This window comes from Manis pentadactyla, chromosome 4 (genome assembly GCF_030020395.1).
Source record: "Manis pentadactyla isolate mManPen7 chromosome 4, mManPen7.hap1, whole genome shotgun sequence".
Lineage (NCBI taxonomy): Eukaryota > Metazoa > Chordata > Mammalia > Pholidota > Manidae > Manis > Manis pentadactyla.
The window spans coordinates 125,112,464-125,134,145 of NC_080022.1; the positions used below are offsets into that span (position 1 = coordinate 125,112,464).

At 39.5% G+C, this 21,682-nt stretch overlaps 1 protein-coding gene across 1 annotated transcript in view; it reads left to right on the plus strand.

Annotated features, from left to right (window-relative positions):
• The window catches only part of HS3ST3A1 (heparan sulfate-glucosamine 3-sulfotransferase 3A1), a 95,236-nt gene extending 74,092 nt beyond the window's left edge, over positions 1-21,144 (plus strand). The window contains exon 2 of the mRNA XM_036920687.2: positions 17,572-21,144. Coding sequence (XP_036776582.1) covers positions 17,572-18,193 — 622 coding nt within the window. The 3' untranslated portion in view covers positions 18,194-21,144. The remainder of the gene's footprint in view (positions 1-17,571) is intronic.
• Positions 21,145-21,682: the final 538 nt, after the last annotated feature.

A 21,682-nucleotide genomic window follows, 5' to 3' on the forward strand; every position in this document is an offset into this window, starting at 1 on the left:
TGATTGGAACCAGAGCCTCATCTGCCTGCCTTCTTCTTCTTCATAATGACTTCACTGAGCCCTGGTGCATTCTCCTCAGGCCCACCCTTAACCCTGTCAGGTCCCTGGGCAAGAGTACAAATGGAGGCCCCATATCCCATATGTCTAAACATTTAAAAAGTGATAAATCAAACTAATAAACTGTTAAATATAATATATTCTATTCTCCTTTTTTGATAGATATTCCTTCCCAACAATAAAATGGAAAAATGTTTAAATTGCTTGTTTTTATATGTCTGAACATTTTGGCAAAATACCAAAGATGACTAGATTTAATTCTTATCACTCAGCTGGATATTCTGTTGATGGGGCAGCAGTGTTTGGGTGGGTGATAAAATGAAGACATACACAAATCATGAGCTATTACACAGTTACCCAGCACAATTTGTTTTGCAAGCTTAATTTCAGCAATATGCTAATTATGTTCCAATCAAAAGTTTTATATTAATTTTGCTCTATTGACAATAATGATCTAAAGCAGGGGTTGGCAAATATTTTCTGAAAAGGTGAAGATAATAAATATTTTAGACTTTGTAGGCCATATGGTCTCTGTCACAACTGTTTGAAAGTAGCCATAGACAATACACAGCAAACAGGCACAACTATGTTTCCATAAAACTTATAAAAATACATAGATTTGACTTGTGGGCCACAGTTTGGTGACCCTTTACCTGAAATAATTTTAAACAGCAAATGTACAGATTTGGACATATCCCAATCTAGACTGTAAATTGAAGTGAACATAAAAATGAGAATCATTTTCTTATGTTTTTATATTTTTCTTCTAAAGTACTTCAAATTACCTATCAAAACCCAAAAACAAAACAAACATCATAATAGCAAATATTATAAAAAAATATCATAATATCAAAATAAATATAACAAAAATATAACAAATATTATAATAAATATCAGAATTTGAAATCAATATTAAAGTTGACTTTTTGTTAATTCTTAAAAATTATCCTTAAGTCTAATTAAACACTTTCACGAAATCAGAACTACTCTCAACTGTAGCTTTCAGTGTCCAACTAGTTGCCAGTGAAAAGAATTCAGTATCATGCTTCACCTTTTTCACTTAGACCTACATATCTACAAGTTTTCCTGTGGCATCATTTGCTCAATAATACAAAATATCTCTCTACCTCCATGTGCACCTGTTGTGTGTACCATGCTAATGTATGGCCCAGGAATTGGAATAGGAGGCAAAGGAAAGAAATGAGCACTAGGTCATACTAGCAAGTGGTACTTTATATCGAGAAGCCGTTCCATGCTGTCTGATGAAACACTTACTCAGTTATGTATCTTTTCTCTCAGCTTTTTCCCTCACTCGAGCCTTCCCCAAACTGGAAGCAATATTCATCTCCAATGTTGGCAGCAACACAAACCCATGTATGGTTCCAGCATTCAGAGCTTTTGTTTTGAAGACACGGGAAGAGGTTTGGAGAAGCTTCTCCCTGGGACCCAAGCAGCATTAGTCATGAGAGTAGAAGTGTAAGGTTGTTGTGAGGTCGCCCTGTGCCAGTGCTTGAATTACAGCTTCTTTAATAAACCTGTGTATGTGATATGTGGACTTGTTAAATTATGGGACTTTCAGCTGGGGCACTTCATGTCTAAGGGCGCTACGGAAACTGTCACCCATGTCCCTATCCAAACAATGGTGTCGTCCTTCAGAGTGGCATGCTTTACGCCTACGCTGATGGACTGTGTCACACGGACCCTCCTTGATAGCTTTCCTGGAATTTGTTTTGTCTGCATGCCTCACTGCGTGATGATGTCATTATTTTGGAGGTTTGTTTTATATCCTGAGTGAGATTATTTTAGAAGTTCTATTAGTGAGACAGAATGTGTATCATTTTCTGCTGTTTAGAAAGAATATCCAGGCAGTCCCAGCCCCAGACCTTGCAAAATCATAGCTTCATGTCACATTTTCTGTATTAATCTTAAAAGACATATGAAGTAGCACCTACTCTGTGTCCAGAACTTAATAAATGAAAGAAAAAAAAAAAGCAAGGCTACCAAAACAAATTTAAAATACCCCTTTGTCAAAATACAGCAAAGGACCTGTCTAAAATTTCAGGTTTTTCCTCAGCATGTCTGTGTCTCAGCTTCTCCACTCTCCTTAGGTTGTTGATTTCCAGGCCGGGAAAGCACGCCTCTTATCTGCAACAGCACATATGCAAAGACCTGATAAGTCCCGGCTATGAGAGCCCACGAGCTGATAGGATAGCACAGCCCTCACACTGACCATTTATAAAACTGTCAGGACCGAAGAAGAGCGTGTATGGGAGGTTTGTGGTGGAAGTCACCGCATGCTGGTGCCTCCCCTTGGCCCGAGCCCTGCCCACTTTGATTAGGAATTCCATCTTCCCCTTCTAGATCGTTGATCTTACAGCATAGTTAAAAGGACCAGATGGAATGAAGAGTAAACAATTCTCCCTTAATGGGGCTTTCTTGCTTCAGAAGCCCTACAAGGGAATTTCCCCTTCATGGATGCACTTGATGTTTCAGGGATTTGAAAATTCTTGGTGGCTGAGCCCTGGGCATATTATAATTCTAGAATAAGGGAAGACTGTTATGTCCAAGAAAGAACCTTGAGCCAAGGGCGGAAGCCCAGAATCTAAGCCAAGCTCTGGGTCCATTTGGCTGCAGGATTTCTCAGCCCTGAAGGGGCTGCCTTTAGGGGATTTCTAGGATTTCTCCCTATTCTAACATTCAGTGGTCCTTAGAGCACAGTCCTCCAGCTTTCCCTTCTCCACGCACATTCCTCTCTTGTTCTCTCCTGCCTTCTTGATCTCTTCAGAACCTCTCTGTCTCTGTAATCACCGAGTCTCTATCCCTCCCTCCCTCCCTCTTTGTCTCTCTTCTTCACACCCACACACATACATTCACACTTCTAAGGGTTTGTAAATATTCATCCGGCTTTAGATCCTGACTCATTTAATTATAGTTTGTCTCTGCTATTTAGAGTCAGCCTTTATAACCGGATTTAGAATCATTCTTTAAGGTGTGTTTCTCTTCAGATTTTAGATGCCGTTTGTTCCTTACACCCTGACTCCTTCACTCTGGAGCATTGTATGTTGCACTGTTGTTCAATGGAAAAGAAACTTCAAGTTTGTTTTTCTCAAGTTTACTGAGATGCTACATTTTGTTGAATCATTGCATATCTGAAAATGCTCTCTTGATACTATTTTAAATGGAATAAAACTGAACTCAGTATAAAGGTGCTTTTCTCTTTAATCTTTTTACGACCTTTGGACTTTCAGAAGTAATGCCAACCCACCCCTCTCCCAACTTCATTTGTCAGCACCCTAGTTACTGTGTTATTTTGCTTGCCTTTTCTATATGAATGCATATGAAATACTTTCTTTATTCACAAACTCTAAAAATGTTGCTAATATATTTTCCAAGTGTGGATCTTTACCAGGACCAGAACCAGTAGCACACAGGGTGTAAATTTGAGGAGATGCTTACCTGCAGGGTAGTACAAGGGTCGAATTCTGCAGAGGTAGAAGAACTATTGTCATTAGTTAGCTTGGTGCATAAAGAATGTCTTCTGTCCAGAGATAACTGCCCTGGGGAGGCATGACATGTTCTTACCTCTTCCCAGGTGGTTCCTTAGGCCCTGATTATCCTATGGATTCTGATATTATTTTTAGGCTGTCTGTGAATTTTAGTTTTTTAATGTTGTTTGGGTTTTTCTCCTTTATATTCTTTGATATTTTGATAGGACATTGGGTGAAACATCAGTTGCCAAGAACCAGACACCTTTTTAAATAAGAGTTTGAGATAATGTGTACAGACAGGGTAAGAAATGATATTTTAAATCTCAAGAGTATATGAGTTCCCCAATGAAGTAAACTTAGAAGGAAAAGAGCGGAGGGTAAAGCAATGACCCTTGTGAGGTCTTGGTCTGTTTTCGCATTTCCTGGGAGTCACTGAATGAGATCCTGTGTGGGAATTGGGGCACTCCATGGCCCTCCACAGACATGAAGGACTATTGCTTGAAATTTATGTTCCCAGGAAACTTTTGCCCCAACCCTGTCAATACTGTTCTCCTCTCTGACCTGGATACCATTGCATTTTTGCCCTTTCATGAAGTTCCTCCAATTTATCAAGCAAGAACCCTAGCCTTTTCTCTCCTCCCCCGGCACACCCAGGAGCCTTACGCTGCTTTCTTGAAGCAAGCATTTAGTCTTTGTCATAAAACCTGGTGTGAGTAAGGACCATCTCTTTCTCTTTCTTTATACGGTCGTTCAGAGTTTTAGGACTCTGCTCTCAACAGCCCTGGGAAGCGTACCAGCCTTTAAGTTCGAGGCTTGACATATCTTGACGACGGACCGTTTGCTTATTAGGATTGCACGTCTACATGCAGTCAGCGTGGGAGCAGGTTCGAAAACGTAAGTCTTCCTCTCCCACAGAAGCCAACTCAAAACAATGAAAGGGAGTTTTCTTTCCAGTCTTACAAGTCACGTTTTGAGTGGGATCCCATATAACAACAGCAGGAAAAGAAATATTGATGTGGTCAGGCCTTGGCCCCAGGGAGGCAGGCTGACAGCCCTGGGAGTTTGTAGCAGCTTCCTCTCCTCCAGGCTCACGCCCGCAGGGACCCACGGGAACTACCTTCACGTCATGGCCATGAAAAGAGCATGTTTTCCCTAGAATTTTCTGCTGCTGGAGGCTTCCAAAAATAGACACAGGGCTCTGTTTGGTTGTACAGATGAAAAAGAAAAAAAAAATATATATATATATATATATATATATGTACATGGGCCAGATTTATTTATGCCTCAAAGTGAATTACCTTTACATTACAGCTCAGGGACTTTCTCTTGCAGCATTTCCTTTTCTTACTGAAGAAAGTCTTTGAAAAACATGCCTCATCTTTTACCTGCTTGCAAGGTTCCAGGCACAATGATTTGCACTCTGAGGTGAATAGGGAAGTGGTACGTTTAACTCTCATATGTTTTGACAGAACGTAAAAGACGGCCAATGACATCATCACAAAGAGTTCTGCTCATGTTGCCTGGGGGTCTGGGAAGGTTGTAAGGACCCATGCTTCAAGCTGAACAGACCTGGATTTTCATTCTGTCCCTTTCACACATAACTGTATGTTTTCGGACATGTTACTTTACCTCTCTGAGCCTATTTCCTCATCTGGGAAATTATGCTGATAATGCTAGTCTTCCACTTTGGTTGTGAGATACATGAAAGCATCCATCAGATCCTGGCCTGTGGTAAATGCTTAATAAATGTTCGTTTGCCTTTGTCTTCATCGTGTTCTTCCTGAGACACCTGAACTTGAATTATTCCTTATCCACAAACTTCATCTTCTCACAGTCACACCTTATTTTGGTGTTCCCAGCACAGAGGAAGTGTGGGACAAAGATGGGTCTCCTTAGTCACGGCTTTAAAAAAAGAACTGTACAGCAAAAAAGAAAAATAGGTAAAAGGCTTCAGCAGTACTTATCCATTTGTATGGAACTTAACATATATATGTATATATACACATGTATAAATAAAATGGACTCGGACTTCCTGGTCTTTCTGCTGCTTCCAAGTGCTAGGGAAGTGCCAAGTGGGCCTTCGTTTGAAGTAACCTCAGTGCTTTCCCTCAGCACCCGTTTTATTTGAGCTGTGGTCTTTCAGACCTCATTGATTTTGATATCAATTCTGTTGATGCAGAATTGCCCTGCCTAATGATTTACTCAAATCTTTTGATTTGATTGGCAGAGTCACACTTCACAGCAGAGCAGCGTGAGGCTTTGCAGAGCTTTAAAATCGACAGATTCATAGTAAACTAAAGTCCGGCACCTACAGGGAATCTTGGAGGTGGACACCTTAGAGACATGCGGACAGTAGTCTTACTCTGCTTATGTCATTCACTCAAGATCAGAGAGCTTATTGAGAAAAGAATCAAGAGACTGAGTCCACATTCCCATTCCCAGTTTTGAGTTTCCTACAGCTCTGTGGTGACCCTTTTGTGCACTGTTTTAGAATAGAGCCGTAGTGTTTTGTCTCCATTAGCATTCTTAGGCAGAAACCCTAACTGTTTAACATTAGCCTCAACTCTACAATTTTTCCCTTTTTTAGGGGAGCCTGCTTCTTTCTTCAAACTGACTGTTGTGCCCTTTTGAGGGGAGGGGATAAAATTTCTATCATTTTCCATCTGCAAGATTTGGGATCTTCTTTGAAAACTTCTACTTTGTTCATAAATCAGCTGCCCTGCCTCATCGTTTTTCCTGCATTATCTCTTGTTGTCACGGCCCCTTCCTTTCCCACTGCCAGCCCCCTAACCCAGGTCTTTAGCTCCAAGCCTGTATTGTAGTAGAAGAGCCTCCCAAAGTATTAAGCTACCTGCACAATTTTCTTGCTCCGTTCAAACAGGCACATGGCCTCAGACTTTATTCATTAACCACAGACATGAGTCATGCCATCATCTTTTCAGTCTCATTCTATACAACTCCCCCGGTGCATGTGGGCACATTCCTTCAGCTGTATCCAATTCAGCATTTGGATCACAGGATCCTCACCGCTACCCTCTGGTTAACTTCCTCATGTTCTCTTGTTCTCCATGTATCGACTTTGCTCCACCCAAGCCATCTTGTGCATATTCTTTACCTATCTCTTTTGTCTGCTGACTTTCCCTCATCCAGTGCTATAGGCATTACCTTGCATGAGGCATCAGGAGGACCATCCATCACCTGCCGCACGCTGATCACGGGAACTTGCACACGCTGCTCAGCCGCTTGGAATCTCAGCTTCCTCATCAGAAAAACTGGGGAATGTAATACCTATGTTTTCTCTCCTATGACTAAAAGGTTAAATGAGGAAGAATTGCTAAAATGTTTGCAAACAACACGTTCTTCAAATACCTCCATAACTTGGGTCCACACTAGAAACACATCCATTACAATACCATGGACTCCGCTGGGGCATAGGCTAGGCAGCCCTGTGCTGATGGGCAGGAGGGAAGGGGTCACTGAGAGCAACGCTGGTTCCTAAGTAGGCAAGCCCATCTCCTTTTCCTTTATGATCAAAATTGCCATCAGTTTCCAGTAAACATTGGAGATGTAGTTGGTTTAACAAATGCCCTATTTTTGAAATGAATTTTTTTGAGAATTATGGAAATTTGTCTATTTATTTTTCTGTAAGTTTTGAAAACTTCTTATTAAAACATAAAAATATTCAGAGGACATAAATCCCACATCACAGAATGAGATATTTCCATCTCTCCAGAAGCCCCCTATGTCCCCCTGCTTCCAGTCACTGATTCCCCCAAGAGTAACCACTGTCCTGACATCTAACACTATAGATGAATTCTGTCTGTCTTTGAACATTTTTTTTTTTGGCATTTTTATTTTTATTTTTATTTTTACTTTTATTTATTTATTTTTTTTTTTATTTTTGAGAGGGCATTTCTCATATTTATTGATCAAATGGTTGTTAACAACAATAAAATTCTATAGAGGGGACTCAATGCTCAATGCATAATCATTAATCCACCCCAAGCCTAATTCTCATCAGTATCCAATCTTCTGAAGCATAACGAACAAGTTCTTACATGGTGAACAAATTCTTACATAGTGAATAAGTTCTTACGTGGTGAACAGTACAAGGGCAGTCATCACAGAAACTTTCGGTTTTGATCACGCAGCATGAACTATAAACAATCAGGTCAAATATGAATATTCGTTTGATTTTTATACTTGATTTATATGTGGATCCCACATTTCTCCCTTTATTATTATTATTATTTTTTTTAAATAAAATGTTGAAGTGGTAGGTAGATATAAGATAAAGGTAGAAAACATAGTTTAGTGTTGTAAGAGAGCAAATGTAGATGATCAGGTGTGTGCCTGTAGACTATGTGTTAATACAAGCTAGACAAGGGCAATAAAACATCCACGGATGCAGAAGATTTCTCTCAAAACAGGGGGGGTGAGGTTCCAAGCCTCACCTCTGTTGATCCCCAATTTCTCACCTGATGGCCCCCCTGCAACTATGCCTGTCTTAGGTTGTTCCTCCCTTGAGGAATCTTACCCGTCTCTGGCTAACCAGTCATCTTCCGGGGCCATACAGGGAAATGTAAAGTTGGTAAGTGAGAGAGAAGCCATATTGTTTGAAAAGGTTAGCTTTTTACTTCTTTGCAGATTTATGCCCTGTGGCTTCTATGCCCAGCATTTGTCTTGAGGTATCTTTAGCACTTGGAGGAATTATGATACTCGGTAAATTCGATATGAGGCATGAATTCTATTTAAGGGTTGTAATTAGGAAGGAAAAAGAAAAGCTATAGAGGTAGCAGACGGAAGAAAACATGGGAAGATTGATTATTTCTTTGACATATCTTCTTGAAGAGTAACTTCAGCATGTATAGGTTTTAAACTACTAATTAAATTGCGCACACACATTAACACAATAGGAATACAGTTACATAACCAAAGCAGATCTATAATTACCACCCATCTCCAGTGAAGCCAAGAAAACCAGTTAGGCACCCTAGGCATTTGTGAAAATTTGTCTATGATATGATGGATATTGTCCAACTGTACTTGAACAGTCTGAGAGAAATCAGACAAATTAAAACAACCCATTCCTGGGAACTGTTCACATCCCTTATGTTCTTTTAACAGTGGATAGTCTGTAGTTGTAAGATTTTGGAGTGCTACAACTTGCACTTCTCCTAATTCTTGGTTGAGTTCCAACAGTATAGATCCAGTCAAATTTGTTGTTTTACTGTATGCACAGGCCAGCTTAGGTATCTCCTTCCTCATTCCAATGGCAAGTCCAGGAACCGGTGGGATGAATGCAGCTACAACTGCAGCATCGCCTGGATCTTTGTTGAGGTTTTTTGATGATCATCTTCTGGTATGACTCTTCCAGAGAGTGCTGATGTTGGAAGTTCTTCTTCTTATCGTATCTTAGTTCATTTTCTGGGTAGCCAAATTAGGCTTTGATCCTCTGTATAAACACAAACAGACTCTTTGCCCACACTTTGATATGCCCTTTATACCCTTGTGTAGAACTCATTGGATGTCACCACACAGGAACTGCTTTTTTTTTTTTTAAGAGAAAGGAATATTATCAGAAAAATGCACCTCCATAGCCAATCATCTGACACCCTTTAAGTGATCAAAATTAAGGATATTTAAAGCATGCATTAATCGTTGATTTACAGTTAGTTTTATCCTATCAGGGAGTAATCCCCCTTTTCTTTATTTCTTTTTTTTTTTTTTGTTATCATTAATCTACACTTACATGAAGAATATTATGTTTACTAGGCTCTCCCCTATACCAGGTACCCCCTATAAACCCCTTTACAGTCACTGTCCATCAGCATAGCAAAATGTTGTAGAATCACTACTTGTCTTCTCTGTGTTGTACAGCCCTCCTCTTTCTCCCACCCCCCATGCATGCTAATCTTAATACCCCCTTCTTCTTCCGGCCCCCTTATCCCTCCCTACCCACCCATCCTCCCCAGTCCCTTTCCCTTTGGTACCTGTTAGTCCATTCTTGGGTTCTGTGATTCTGCTGCTGTTTTCTTCCTTCAGTTTTTCCTTTGTTCTTATACTCCACAGATGAGTGAAATCATTTGGTATTTCTCTTTCTCCGCTTGGCTTATTTCATGAGCATAATACCCTCCAGCTCCATCCAGGTTGCTGCAAATGGTAGGATTTGCCCTCTTCTTATGGCTGAGTAGTATTCCATTGTGTATATGTACCACATCTTCTTTATCCATTCATCTACTGATGGACATTTAGGTTGCTTCCAACTCTTGGCTATTGTAAATAGTGCTGCAATAAACATAGGGGCGCTTCTGTCTTTCTCAAACTTGATTGCTGAGTTCTTAGGGTAAATTCCTAGGAGTGCAATTCCTGGGTCAAATGGTAAGTCTGTTTTGAGCATTTTGATGTACCTCCATACTGCTTTCCACAATGGTTGAACTAATTTACATTCCCACCAGTAGTGTAGGAGGGTTCCCCTTACACCACAGCCTCGCCAACATTTGTTGTTTGTCTTTTGGATGGCAGCCATCCTTACTGGTGTGAGGTGATACCTCATTGTAGTTTTAATTTGCATTTCTCTGATAATTAGTGATGTGGAGCATCTTTTCATGTGCCTGTTGGCCATCTGTATTTCTTTTTTGGAGAACTGTCTGTTCAGTTCCTCTGCCCATTTTTAATTGGATTATTTGTTTTTTGTTTGTTAAGGTGTGTGAGCTCTTTATATATTTTGGACATCAAGCCTTTATCGGATCTGTCATTTACAAATATATTCTCCCATACTGTAGGGTTCCTTTTTGTTCTATTGATGGTGTCTTTTGCTGTACAGAAGTTTTTCAGCTTAATATAGTCCCACTTGTTCATTTTTGCTGTTGTTTTCCTTACCTGGGGAGATATGTTCAAGAAGAGGTCACTCATGTTTATGTCTAAGAGGTTTTTGCCTATGTTTTTTTCCACGAGTTTAATGGTTTGATGACTTACATTCAGGTCTTTGATCCATTTTAAATTTACTTTTGTATATGGGGTTAGACAATGGTCCAGTTTCATTCTCCTACATGTAGCTGTCCAGTTTTGCCAGCACCATCTGTTGAACAGACTGTCATATCGCCATTGTATGTCCATGGCTCCTTTATCAAATATTAACTGACCATATATGTTTGGGTTAATGTCTGGAGTCTCTAGTCTGTTCCACTGGTCTGTGGCTCTGTTCTTGTGTGTCTTTGAACTTTTTATAAGAGAAATAATATATGCATTTCGTGACTGGCTGTGTTTGTTAACATTGTGTTTGTGAGATTCACTCACAGGTTTTGTCATTCATGCCAACTCTATAGTGTTTCATATACATATATATATACACATGATAGACATATACGCCATACATATATATGTTTATATCAATAAATATATATATAAACACACATATATACATATAGATATATATCTTATTTTTGCTGCATGTTTGGATAGCTTATGTTTTGGGCTATTATAGTTAACTATGATAACATTTGTGAACATGTCTTTTGGTGAATGTTTGTATGATTTCTATTGAGTATATTCGTGGGAGTGAAATCACTGAGCCATAGCTTATGTACATGCTCAGCTTTGATGGATACTGCCAAACAGCTTTCTGAAGTCATGATGTCAATTTGTGCCCAGACCAACAGAGAGTCAGTTGTCCCAGATCCTTGCTCGCACTCTGAATTCTCTGCACTCCTAGCCATTCAGGTGGACCTATAGCATGGTGTTTTGATTTGCATCCCCTTGATAACTGATGAAGCTTAGTACTTTTTCATACATTTAGTGACAATCTGGTACTGTTTTTTTGTATGTAATGACTATTCGAGTATTGTACCCATTTTTCTTTTATGCTGTCTAGTTTTTCTTTTATACAGTCATTGATTTAAAGGAACTCTATGTATTATGGATACATATTTTCATCAGATACAAGTATTTAAACTATTTTCTATTTTAAGGCTTGCCTTTTTACTTTTCTAATGGTATCATTTGAGAAACAGAAATTCCTTCTGTTAATATAATCTAATTACCATTCTTTTCTTTGCAGTTATTCCTTTAAAAAACTTGAGAAATATCTGCCCCTCTCAAAATCATTAAGATGCTCTCCTAGGCTTCTTTCCAAAACTTTTATTATTTTAAATTCACATTTATACGTGCAAGCCATCTGGAGTTGATTCTGGTAACATATGTGGTAAGAGATATATATGGTAAGAGATAAAATATATATGGTAAGATATAAAATATATGGTGAGAGATCAAGATTTATTTTTATACATGAGTAACCATTGACCAATCACTATTCATGAAACATATAATGGAGAAGGGTAATTTCTTTCAAGAAAGAAGTCCCCACAGAGACAGCCAGTGGCAGTTCCAGTGGGAGGGCAGGGGAAGCAAGAAGACAAGATGAGGGCAGTGGGAATTCAGGGGCAATGGGCCAAATGGTAAGAAGGCCAAGGCACAGGAGATGAGTTCCTTTAATACACTTTCCTGAATGTGTTATATGCACAATGAACATGTGTTGTTAAGTGCCATCAAGGGCTCCCTCTGGGTAGTGCCCTGCCCACAGAGGCGGTGGTGTAGACAGTGCTAAAGCAGTGTCCACTTTCTCCCAGGGGAGGCCTTATCTCGAAGACTGTTGAGGGGTGGGGGCACTGTCCTGAAGGCAGGTGTGTCCTATCATCAGTGTGGCAGTAGGAAAGCTTTCTGGGTCATCTTAGTAGTCCTAGAATAAACTACTCACTTGACTTAGGGTTTGAGTAAAAAAGAACACACAATTTAGCAGGTTGATCGTGGTTCCTGATTGGCTATTTCCTACACCATAGACTATGTAGAAATCTGCTCAAATAACTTCAGGCCCATAGAGACTTATCCCAGAGTGACTGATCAGATCCAAAATGAAATAAATCCAGGACATCAAAGTAGCACAAGGTCATGGATAACATGGAAGTCTTACCAAAGAGCTTCCTTCTTGGTATAATTGTACCACATGGCATGGGAAGACATGGACCCCCTTAAAAACAGAGCTCATCTCTCTCACCATAAACAAGCCAGTCCTTCCAAACAGATTGGCTTTGCCAGTTCATGGCTTTCAAATCAGACATCCTCACTATCTGAATATCATACATATGGGGCCTCACATGGATAGGTGTGTGGGTGTTCCAGGAAAAGGCCAGAGATTCTGTGATCTTCTCTGGACCCTTGTGATCTGGGCTCGATGGGGTGCTCCTGGCAGAGGGGAATTCCCAACATTAGGCATCGGTTTCTTGAGAACAGCTCTTGGTATGCTCACCATAGTAATGGTTACACTGACACTGTTTACATCCAGATTTTCCAAACCCCTTGGCTTGGTTTTTCTGGTGAAGTGAGTAAACTGAGAATAGAAAGGTTTAAATGACTCGCTCTTGGTCACCCAGCCAGCAGTGGACAGACACAGATCACAAACCTCATTTTCTAATTTCAGACAGCGCCATGGAATCTCATAAATTATCATATTCCCTTTGGTCTAGCAAGAGCAAAGCAAAACCACAACCTCCTTCCAGTAGCTTGTGCTAATGTTTAATCATCTGAAAAGCCAAAAAGACTCTTTTGTCTAGTTAAATTCCATTGATGCAATTGAAGCGCTTGTCTTCTGGTGAGTTCTCTTTTTAATAAATTATGGTGAAATAACATACAGTTTACCATCTTAACCATTACTAAATGCACAGTTCAGTAGTGTCCAGTGCACTTACACTATGAATAAGTACTCTCCAGAGCCCTTGTCATCTCACACAATGGTACAGAAAATTCTGTACCATTGAACAGCTCCCTGTTGCTCCTCTCCCAACCCCTGCAAGAACCATCCTACTTTCTGTCTTTATAAATTTAACTGTTCTAGGTCCTACATGTAAGTGGAATCATACAATATATGTCCCTCTATGGCTGGCTTATTTTATGTAGCATGTCTTCAAGGTTCATCCATGAGCAGCAGGTGTCAGAATTCCCTCCTTTTTAAGCCTGAGTAGTATTTTATTGTATGCCTAGCCCATCCATTCATCCATCCATGGACATTTGAGATGCTTTTACCTTCTGGCTATTGTGAATTTTCATTACATTCTCTGGGGAGAAAGAGCAAATATGTGCAGCCCACCTCATAATCATCCTTAATTGTTCATGGAATCCTTTCTTATCCTTGCCCTCGTCAGGAGAAAACAAATAAACTTCTCTAAATTCTCCTTGTTATTCTGGTTTCTACCCATTTTCCTACCCCCTACCTACTATAAATGACTCCAAACAGCTTATTCTGTTAGCCTGGAAATACCCCTCCCAGCTTGGTCTGACTTGAGGCAAACTTCATGTGTCTTTTCCCTGCACACACTTTTTGCTGCCATACCTTATCTGGTATATAAGAAAGCTTTCATGATCTGGGATGGCTTTCCCCTGGCCCATGCTGAGCCCAAGTCCTTGCACAGACAGAGTCAGTATATGTCTCACTTAGGAAAGGGAGGACCGTTTCCAGGTTCTCCTAAACACTTTGAAATATGGTATTCTAATTACATGTGCATTTCATTTTATGTCAGAGATGACCTCTTTGAGGGACACTAAAATTCAAATTGCAAAAAGAAAACAAATATAGAAATTAAAAAGCACATCACTATTTAAAGAATCCTGATGTGAGTCCTTTTACAAAGCAACCACTCTCCACTAGGTAAGCTTCATTAAGGATGTATTTAGACGGTCAGTTCTTTCTTTTTGAAAAAAGTAGCTTGCAGGCATGCAGTTTCGTTAACCCGATTTCTCACTCCACCCAATGCTAAACCAGTTTGTCTTCTGCATCCTGTTGATGACAGTAATTAATGTGTTTCTCTTCAGAAATCCTATTTTAGCTGTTTCTTCTTCAAACTCCTCCTATTTTGGATAGCCTTTCCCCTGCTCTACGGAGGTAATTTAAATGTAAAATATGGTTTCTTTTTTCAGAGTTGTTGGTTGCATTTCCTCTTGCTCAGCACAATCTGCAGTGTGAATTTCTGCTGAAAGGCTCCTGGGGATTTGTGCATTCCCCAGAGATAGGAAAAGAGGAGGGCTGCGACTGCCAACCAGTAGCTCGGGAGGGAAATATGTTATCTCTATTTTACTGGCGGAAATAGGAGGTCAAGCTGTTAAAAGTCATGGATTATAGGAAAGGAAGCAAGAACGCCTTTTTTAAATCAACAAATGCTCTTTCTTATCACTGCAGTGAGATTTGATGTTTGCTTTTGCTGTCCAAAACTTTTTCAAACAGTTGATCAAATTTCCTTCACTGAGATATTCCAGCAATGTCTGGATAGAACTCCTGGCTCATCTTAGAAAAGTGTAAGCTAAGTTTCCAAAGTTGTTTGGCCAAGCCAGTTTCTCGCGTCTGTGAAGGGAGTTTCGCGGCGGCAGGGCCCATCAATTCTGTCCCACAGTGACGCCAGCATGTCATAGGTGGTAACGACAACCTCTGTGTCTACCTTGGGTCAGCCCCAAAGTCTCTGGTCTTTGCTTAATCTTGGCCAGATCTTAAGGTATATTTAAGGAGTAGGGAATGGGACACATTACAAATTCTTTTGCAAAAGGAATTACAGACTTCTTAAAATAACCACAACAAAAGTAACAGAAATCAGCAATCTAATTATCATTTCCCCCTCAAAAAACAAGGAAAGATAACCTGCCTGAAATATCAAAGAAAGCAAAAATGTGAGAAAACCTGCATCATTAAACTAGCCCAAGGTCAGTGGCTTATGGCCACAGATGTTGAGGAATTTGTGCCAGAAATCATGCAGATGGGAACCAGGAAGTGTATGACCAATTGGTATGATATCTGAGATAGACTTCAAAGTAATTCATCTGGAGTGTGGGAAATAAAGATGGAGAAGTTATGAATGAAATGAAATTGGCCACCGGGTTGTTACTCCTTGAAGTTGGAGGTAAGGTACATGAAATTTATGTTACATTTCTCTCTACTTTTAGATATGCTTGAAATATTTCATCATATATTTTTAGCAAATTGTGTACGTGGGACAAAATTACAGGAAGTCAACAAAGGCCAATTCATATAACATAGAGTATATTATTTTATTACAAAGGTAAAATAAAAATTGGTAATAAAATTATTTAAAAAACCAAAGCAACCATTAGACTTAACAATAAAAATCAGAGCAATCCTAGATAATACCTGGACTAAAGAGGGAAAAAAAAGTACAAAATGCAATTAACCAAATCTTTAAGAAGTTATAAAAATGACAACAGGACATGTCAAAACTTGTGGAATTCTATCAAGTCTGTATTTAAAGGGAAAATAAAAGCCTCAAAATGCTTTTATTACTTGAGAAAAGAGATTGAAAGGAAATGAACTAAGCATTCAGTTAAATAAATTGGAAGAACAACAAGCATAAATAGAAAAGGAGTAAAGGGCAAATTAAGAAGTTAAAGTGCAAATAAATGAATTTAAAAAGATAATGCAAGCTAGAAAGCAGAAAGACAGAAGACACAAAATTACAAAATTAAAGTTGAGACTGGAGATATAACTTCAACCACCCAATTGGGTGCTTTTTAGAAAAAATACTAACTTCCAAAATTGGCACAAGGCAGAGCATTACACACAAAAAAAACCATAAAAGGGACTGAAAAGATATTTAAGGGTTTGAGTTCTGTCCTTACCTTCACCCCCCACAAAGTGCCAGCATTAGATGGCTTCATTAGTAACATCCATGAAATTTTGAAGTAATGGAAAATTATTTTGCTACTTAAGCTTCTTTAGGGTATAGAAACATATGAAACTTTTCTCAAACCACTTTATTTATGGAATAATTCATATTCTAACAAGTGATTAAGCTAATGATCAAAAGAAAAACTACAGGAACATCCTATTAATAATTACAGATGAAAATCCAGAACAAACGTAATAATGGATCAAATCCAGGACTATATTAAAAGATCATGTGTAGTATACATGATCAAATGGAATTTATTACAGGAATAAAAGAGAATCCAATATAAGAGTTTTCTAAGTTTGAATCTTCATATCAGTGGATCAAAGGACAAATACATTTAGTCATTGCAATAAATCCCCCCAAACATATTTATTCTAATATTGATTTGAGCAGCATCAATTTCTTATAAAACTTGGAATTAGAAAGATAGTACCTTAATATTAGGGAAAAAATCAAATAAGTAGTGGATTTAATGGCAATACTTTTCAATTGGAAAAGTAAATAGATTTTATCTCTCCAGCTCATACTTTTTGACTCACCCTGGTGGGGACAATGTCTGCTGCATCAATACTCCAATCATGTTTTTTTTTTTCGACATAACAAAGTGATCCTAACATTCATTAGAAAGAATAAACAGACAAGGAGCATCAAGAACACTTTAAGCAATAGAGAGAATTTACTTTGGCATACATGACAATATACTACAACATGGGAACCAAGATAGGCAGACTACTGCAATGATGGTTTCAGTACTAGGTAAAAGATGAATTCTTTAATAAGTCTTGTTTGTTACAGGAAAATTCAGGAATTACAAAGAGAAGTATTTTGTACACTGTGCTATGATATTGTATTAACTATAATTGCTTTGTTTATAAGGAAACTACAGAAAGGTCTCAGGGTATTTTAATACCATCTCACAGAAGACTAATTGTGTTTATTACAATATTCTAATTCACCAAAAGGATGTGATCAAGTTTATTTCCTTACAGCATAGTGGATTGAAAATGATAAAAAATAAAAGCTGTACAGTACGTACTCAGTGCCAGGCACTTTGCTAAGCTATTGAGGTATATCACTCGTTTAATTGTCACAGCAGCCATATGTGATCGATCAGGTCACATTTCCCAGTAAATACGTGAGGGATGCCGTGGTCACACGTCTTCAGTGGAGAGCTGGCCGGATCACTTAGGCCGTCTGCCTCCAGAACGCGCATCGCGCTGCTTCTCTGTGGACGAGCTCTCTGTGTAAGTCAGGAAAGCCCTCACTCTCCAGGCCCTAACCTCCCTCTTTGCTTTGCCCAGGGAGCTGATGCCCAGAACCCTGGACGGGCAGATCACCATGGAGAAGACGCCCAGCTACTTCGTCACCCGGGAGGCGCCGGCGCGCATCTCGGCCATGTCCAAGGACACCAAGCTCATCGTGGTGGTGCGTGACCCGGTGACCAGGGCCATCTCGGACTACACGCAGACGCTGTCCAAGCGGCCCGACATCCCCACCTTCGAGAGCCTGACGTTCCGCAACCGCAGCGCGGGCCTCATCGACACGTCGTGGAGCGCCATCCAGATCGGCATCTACGCCAAGCACCTGGAGCACTGGCTGCGCCACTTCCCGCTCGGCCAGATGCTCTTCGTGAGCGGCGAGCGGCTCATCCGCGACCCGGCCGGCGAGCTGGGCCGCGTGCAGGACTTCCTGGGCCTCAAGAGGATCATCACGGACAAGCACTTCTACTTCAACAAGACCAAGGGCTTCCCCTGCCTGAAGAAGGCCGAGGGGAGCAGCAAGCCCCACTGCCTGGGCAAGACCAAGGGCAGGACGCACCCCGACATCGACGGCGAGGTGGTGCGCAGGCTGCGCGACTTCTACCGGCCCTTCAACCTCAAGTTCTACCAGATGACCGGGCAGGACTTCGGCTGGGACGGATAATGATATAATTTAAAAAGAAAAAAGAAAATATCAAGATATAATATATTTTTTTACCAATCGGTAGAGAAAAAGGCCGTTTAATACTTGTGCTGAAAATATTGGTTTCAGTATTTTTTTCAATGAATGTTAAGGGATTTTCTCGCCTCCGCCCCATCTTCCTGTTTCACTCACGCCAAACATTTGGATAAACAAGGAAAACTTCACTTACCTACACACTTTCAGTTTTCAATGTGTATTTTATGTTTTATGTACACAATTATAAAGCATGAGCATCAGTTGCCGTTAAAACTTTGAAGAAAATCTGGAGAACAAACCTCTCTCCCTCTCTATTGAAAGGCCCCTAGAACACTGATATCTTTCTAACCTTATGCTTTTCTCCCTCTATTTTTTTTTCTGTGCCATTTTAAAAAAAACACTTCCCAATTAATGATACTGCATGTTTGCACACCATTTCCCAGTTGTCTCAGTGCTTTCAAATAAAACACCTTTTTCCATCCTTACTCTGCTAAATTCTCTAAGAACGGTACACAAATATTATTGTCCCCATTTTACAGATAAGGAAGCTGAGTCTCAGGAAGGTTACAGGACTTAAAGCCAGATGGTGGCCCCTGGACAAAACCCCATCTTCCACTTGTTCCTAGTTGATGCCACATTTCCCCGGGGGGATGGGAAATAGCCTCTGTACCTTTAGAAATGGTTAGCTAGCTGGGGACAGGGAAGGTTTCCTACTGCTTTCTCAGTGCCAGGCTGACCTCATGGCATTCAGTCACAAGGAGTCACAAATGTTCAAGGAAACCACTCAGACCTGGACACGACACCATTCAAGAGCAGACGTTGGCTTGGTAAAGTACCCTGAGACGTGGAAATCTCAGCTTGATTGAGGGTGAGGGAAATTATGGGATTCTTGTATGGAGATAAAAGTGGCAATCACAATAGGAACAGGACAATATATGGTAGGAGCATAATTCACGTACTGGTTGTTCGACTTTTTTCTTTTTAAGTAAAACCTTGACTTCAGTAAGAGCTTATAGGTATGAATCTCATTTTCCTTGACCTCCTTTTTAACGAAGGAAATCTGCTTCTCTTTGAACTGTTTCATTTCTACCCTTGGAGCTAGAAAGAATATAATAAATGTTTTATTTACAGCACCATTATTTTTCATGGGTGGCAGAATGTCACTTTGTCACTTTAATTTTTCCCCATTTCCTACTCACACCACATATAACCTAGTGTTCATTAATATTTGGAAATTATTCTAAGAAATACAGATGTGGGTAAAATGGTGGATTTTCTTCTATCTGTTTTTGCCCATCCCCCATTTAAATAGCTCAAATAAATCAATAGTTTATTAAGAGTATTCCTTTTCTCTCTGAGTGGGCATTAACAAGATTAGCATTAATGGGAATTAAATTGGTTTAGAGAGGAGCACATATGTGCAAAATATATAAAACATTTATAATTAGTCTGTCAGCCACATTTTATTACAGGTTTAAACCCAAGAGGAAAATGTCTCCTGTCTCATGGACGTTTTCCACATCTGCCAAAATTTAAAGGACCAGACACTCTAGTATTCTAAAATAATATTCTTTTTCTCTTCCAATGTTGTCAATTAAAAGAAACTGAAGTTGTTTTAATATATGTGGTACAAGTGTGCATTTGCCATAGATACTACATTCAGCTGAAGTAAATATCACTTGAGAAGATGGATAAAGGATTAAAATGAAGGAGAAAAAAATAATTTGAGTTTCTAGTCTTTCCATCATTGCCCCACCTCTCTGGATTTATATGCTAATATCCCATTTAGAGGAGTTAAGAAACCCCAAATCCAGGTCCCCTTTTCCAGCTGATTTCCTTCCCTTCCTTGATCTCAGTTTTCCAGTGCAACAGCTTGTTTTGTTCTACTTCAGTCATCACTACCAGCAATAAGATACTCATTTTTAAACCCTTCTCATCTTTTCTCTTAACTTGTTTTGTTGATTGATGCTGATGATTCTTTTATAACCTTGACATAATGCAAACATGACTTGCAACAAAGAAACAAAGACATCTAACAACTGTATTACCAGTCTTTCTCTCTGTATGTGAAGAATTAATAAAAGAACAGAATTGAGTGCAAAGCACCTCTTTTGGCATGGAGATTTTTTTTTTAATTCCTATTATTTTTAAGATGAATGACTACAGAGCACTCCAGGAAAATTTTCTAACTTCTAAGATTTCATAGCAGTGTTAGAAGTTACAGATCCCAGCAAAATGTATGAAGACCTGGAGTCAGTATACTCAAAATTTCCTCCAGAACAGGAATTCCCACCTTTGTGTGGCACCTGCTGCTACTATGCACAGACTTGCCTTCAGATTTCTTTCATCCATTTAACTATACCAAGCAATAGGTTTTGCTCTTGATTTGAGCACCTTGGCCGTCCTTCCTCTATGCTGTCTGCTTCCTTGCTATGCCTTCTCACCTCCTTAACTCTTTGCAAATGTGGAGAATTAACATCTCCAGAACAACCAGAGGTCTACAGCTCCATTCTAAGCAATTTGCTTCTGAGGCCCTGTCTATAGCATATGAGTTCTCCAGAAAACCAGTAACTTTAAAAGGAAATTAATTTTACTCTAATAACTGGGAATTAATATGATTCTAGGGAATGGATGTTTATTATTCTAGGAGTATTAATCCCATTCTAATTTCTTTATTTTCAAAGATCTTCAGTTAGAATAAACCTAATCGATCAAATCCCCATTTGGTGCTTGAATCTTTTCTTTAGTTATGCAGAGGGTTAAAGCATCAATGCATCTATAAATTCTTAACTCTTGATTTTGCAGCTGTAAAGAGGATAGAATTCTGCTATACACCTTCATTGGTCAGCTGAGACTGGCCAAATCTGTTACCCATGAAGATATCTAAAATTCAATGTGTGAACAAAGAAATGTGTCTATTAAATAATCATACCTTATATTCATGTAGCACATTACTCTTTTGAATGCATCATTCCACCTTAAATCAACAGCAGCTCTTCACTTTCACTTTACAGATGAGGAAACTAATATTTAAGAAGGTGGTTCTCAACAAAAGATGATTTGGCAGCCCAGGATGATGTCTGGGGATATTTTTGTTGTGGAATAGTGTAGGGTGCTTCTCGTGGGCAGATGTGTGTCTATTAAATGTGTCTATTAAATAATCATACCTTATATTCATGTAGCACATTACTCTTTTGAATGCATCATTCCACCTTAAATCAACAGCAGCTCTTCACTTTCACTTTACAGATGAGGAAACTAATATTTAACAAGGTGGTTCTCAACAAAAGATGATTTGGCAGCCCAGGGTGATGTCTGGGGATATTTTTGTTATGGAATAGTGTAGGGTGCTTCTCGTGGGCAGATGCCACAGATGCTCCTAAACATCTTCTCATGCACAGGAGAGCCCCCACGACAAAGAATCACCCCACCCAAAATGTCAGTAATGCTGAGGGTTTAAGAACAAGAAAACCT